The following is a 1,857-nucleotide window of genomic DNA, read 5'->3' as shown; positions in this document are numbered from 1 at the left end:
TTTTGCTGGCTCGGTTTTCAGGGAATGTGTTCTGGGGATGGGCGAAAGCACTGTCTCCCCGCCCCGGTGACGCTGGCCAGAGGGAACTGCCCGCTGCAGGGGACTGTGGGCCCTGGGAATAGTCCACCTGCCAGGAAAAGGAAGCTCCCACCACACGTTTTGTAAAGCTTTAAAAGCACATATCTCTTAAAATATTGCCTGGTGGCGAAAAGTGCTCCTGAAAGAAGAGAGGGAGAGAGAGAGAGAGGGATGGAGAGAGAGAGAGGGAGAGAGAGAGGGAGATGGAGAGAGAGAGAGAGGGAGAGAGAGAGAGAGAGAGAGGGAGAGAGAGAAATCTGATTGAATCCAGGAGGTTTGAGTTTTTGTTTCTCTTTTTCTTTTTTTTTTTTAATCCAAAATGTGTTTATTGGGATGGTTTCCCGTTCATCTTGATTCCAGGGGCTTTTAGTGCTGCTTCCGTCTGAAGGAGCACCCTTCTGTAAGCCTTGCTTTTCCTCCTGTAAGCTGGCAGAGGACGATAGAGCAGCCAACACACAAAACTACTGTCTGTGCATGGCCAAAGACAGTGGTGATTTTATAGCATCCTGGGCATTTCACATCCATGAAATAGGAACTGGGGCTCTGCACCAGGCGCTTCTTCTTATGTTTCCTCTTCTCCTCTTCTGGAAAGGGATGAAGGAGATCCTTTGCGAGAGGCATGTTCTCGTGGGGAGGTCGTCACCGTTGGAAAGCTGTTTCTCTTTTTCTATCAGCCGAGCCACATGTGAAGATTTCTGGTGTGGAGGCATCCTCTGAGACAGATGGTTTTCTTTTATCCAGCTTTATTTGTCATCCAACCACACTTCTCTGTGTTTAGGCACAGATTAAATAAGGTGATGTAGGTAAGAGGCCTCACCCAGAGCATGGATGCCCCTTCCTCCTTGGTATCTTCCGATGGCTCTTAGGATCCTAATTTCTTCCTTTCTTTTTGCTTTTGGACGAGGACACTGAGGCACCCAGAAGTTAATGGTTTGTTTAAAGTTCTCCTTTGAGGCTGTTAACAGTGCTTTGTTCCTGCATCCTTTGAAGGATTTGTTTAAATCATACAGATCGGGGCTTCCCTGGTGGCGCAGTGGTTGAGAATCTGCCTGCTAATGCAGGGGACACGGGTTTGAGCCCTGGTCTGGGAGGATCCCACATGCCGTGGAGCAACTGGGCCCGTGAGCCACAACTACTGAGCCTGCGCATCTGGAGCCTGTGCTCCATAACAAGAGAGGCTGCGATAGTGAGAGGCCTGAGCACTGCGATGAAGAGTGGCCCCCACTTGCCGCAACTAGAGAAAGCCCTCGCACAGAAATGAAGACCCAACACAGCAAAAATAAATTAATTAATTAATAAACTCCTACCCCCAACATCTTCTAAAAAAAAAAAAAAAGTAATAGTCTCCTCAGCTGTAAACCAGGGACAATAGCGCCTACCTCATAAAGTCACTGCACTCAATAATAAAAATAAATCGTACAGATCATGGGCTGTGATCCTAACGCAACTTTATGTTTGCCTCCCTGTTCTGTGGGGCTAGCTCTTTCCCTGCCAGTCGATGACCTCTGGGCCAGGTAGGGAAGAAACACTCTCGTGGTCACTCTAAGTTATAAAACAGAATCCCAGTCCCACATGATAATCGAAGGCCACAACCTGAGTTAAGGTCGATCAAACCCACGCTTCTGTGTTGAGCCTGGTGCAGGCAGGAAATGCGGGGACGGGGTGGGTGTCGTCTCCTCTCTTTCCCCTCTTCTTGCTTTTCCTTCTAGCCCTCCTGATCCTTCTACTACCATCTCCTGACCCCTGCATGGTTGGGGTCTGAGGAAGAAGAGGTGAGGG

At 48.8% G+C, this 1,857-nt stretch overlaps 1 protein-coding gene across 1 annotated transcript; it reads right to left on the bottom strand.

Annotated features, from left to right (window-relative positions):
* Positions 1-359: 359 nt before the first annotated feature.
* Positions 360-721, bottom strand: LOC116740215 (40S ribosomal protein S27-like). Its single transcript, XM_032605611.1, has one exon. It carries the CDS (start codon positions 697-699, stop codon positions 445-447), a length of 255 nt encoding a protein of 84 aa, XP_032461502.1. The 5' UTR covers positions 700-721; the 3' UTR covers positions 360-444.
* Between the last annotated feature and the right edge of the window lie 1,136 nt (positions 722-1,857).

The sequence above is a fragment of the Phocoena sinus genome, chromosome 15, assembly GCF_008692025.1.
Source record: "Phocoena sinus isolate mPhoSin1 chromosome 15, mPhoSin1.pri, whole genome shotgun sequence".
Lineage (NCBI taxonomy): Eukaryota > Metazoa > Chordata > Mammalia > Artiodactyla > Phocoenidae > Phocoena > Phocoena sinus.
This window is presented reverse-complemented; position numbering and strand designations above follow the sequence as displayed.

Excerpts from the sequence above, each read along its gene's own strand:
- LOC116740215 (XM_032605611.1), bottom strand. The coding sequence starts at position 699 with ATGCCTCTCGCAAAGGATCTCCTTCATCCCTTTCCAGAAGAGGAGAAG.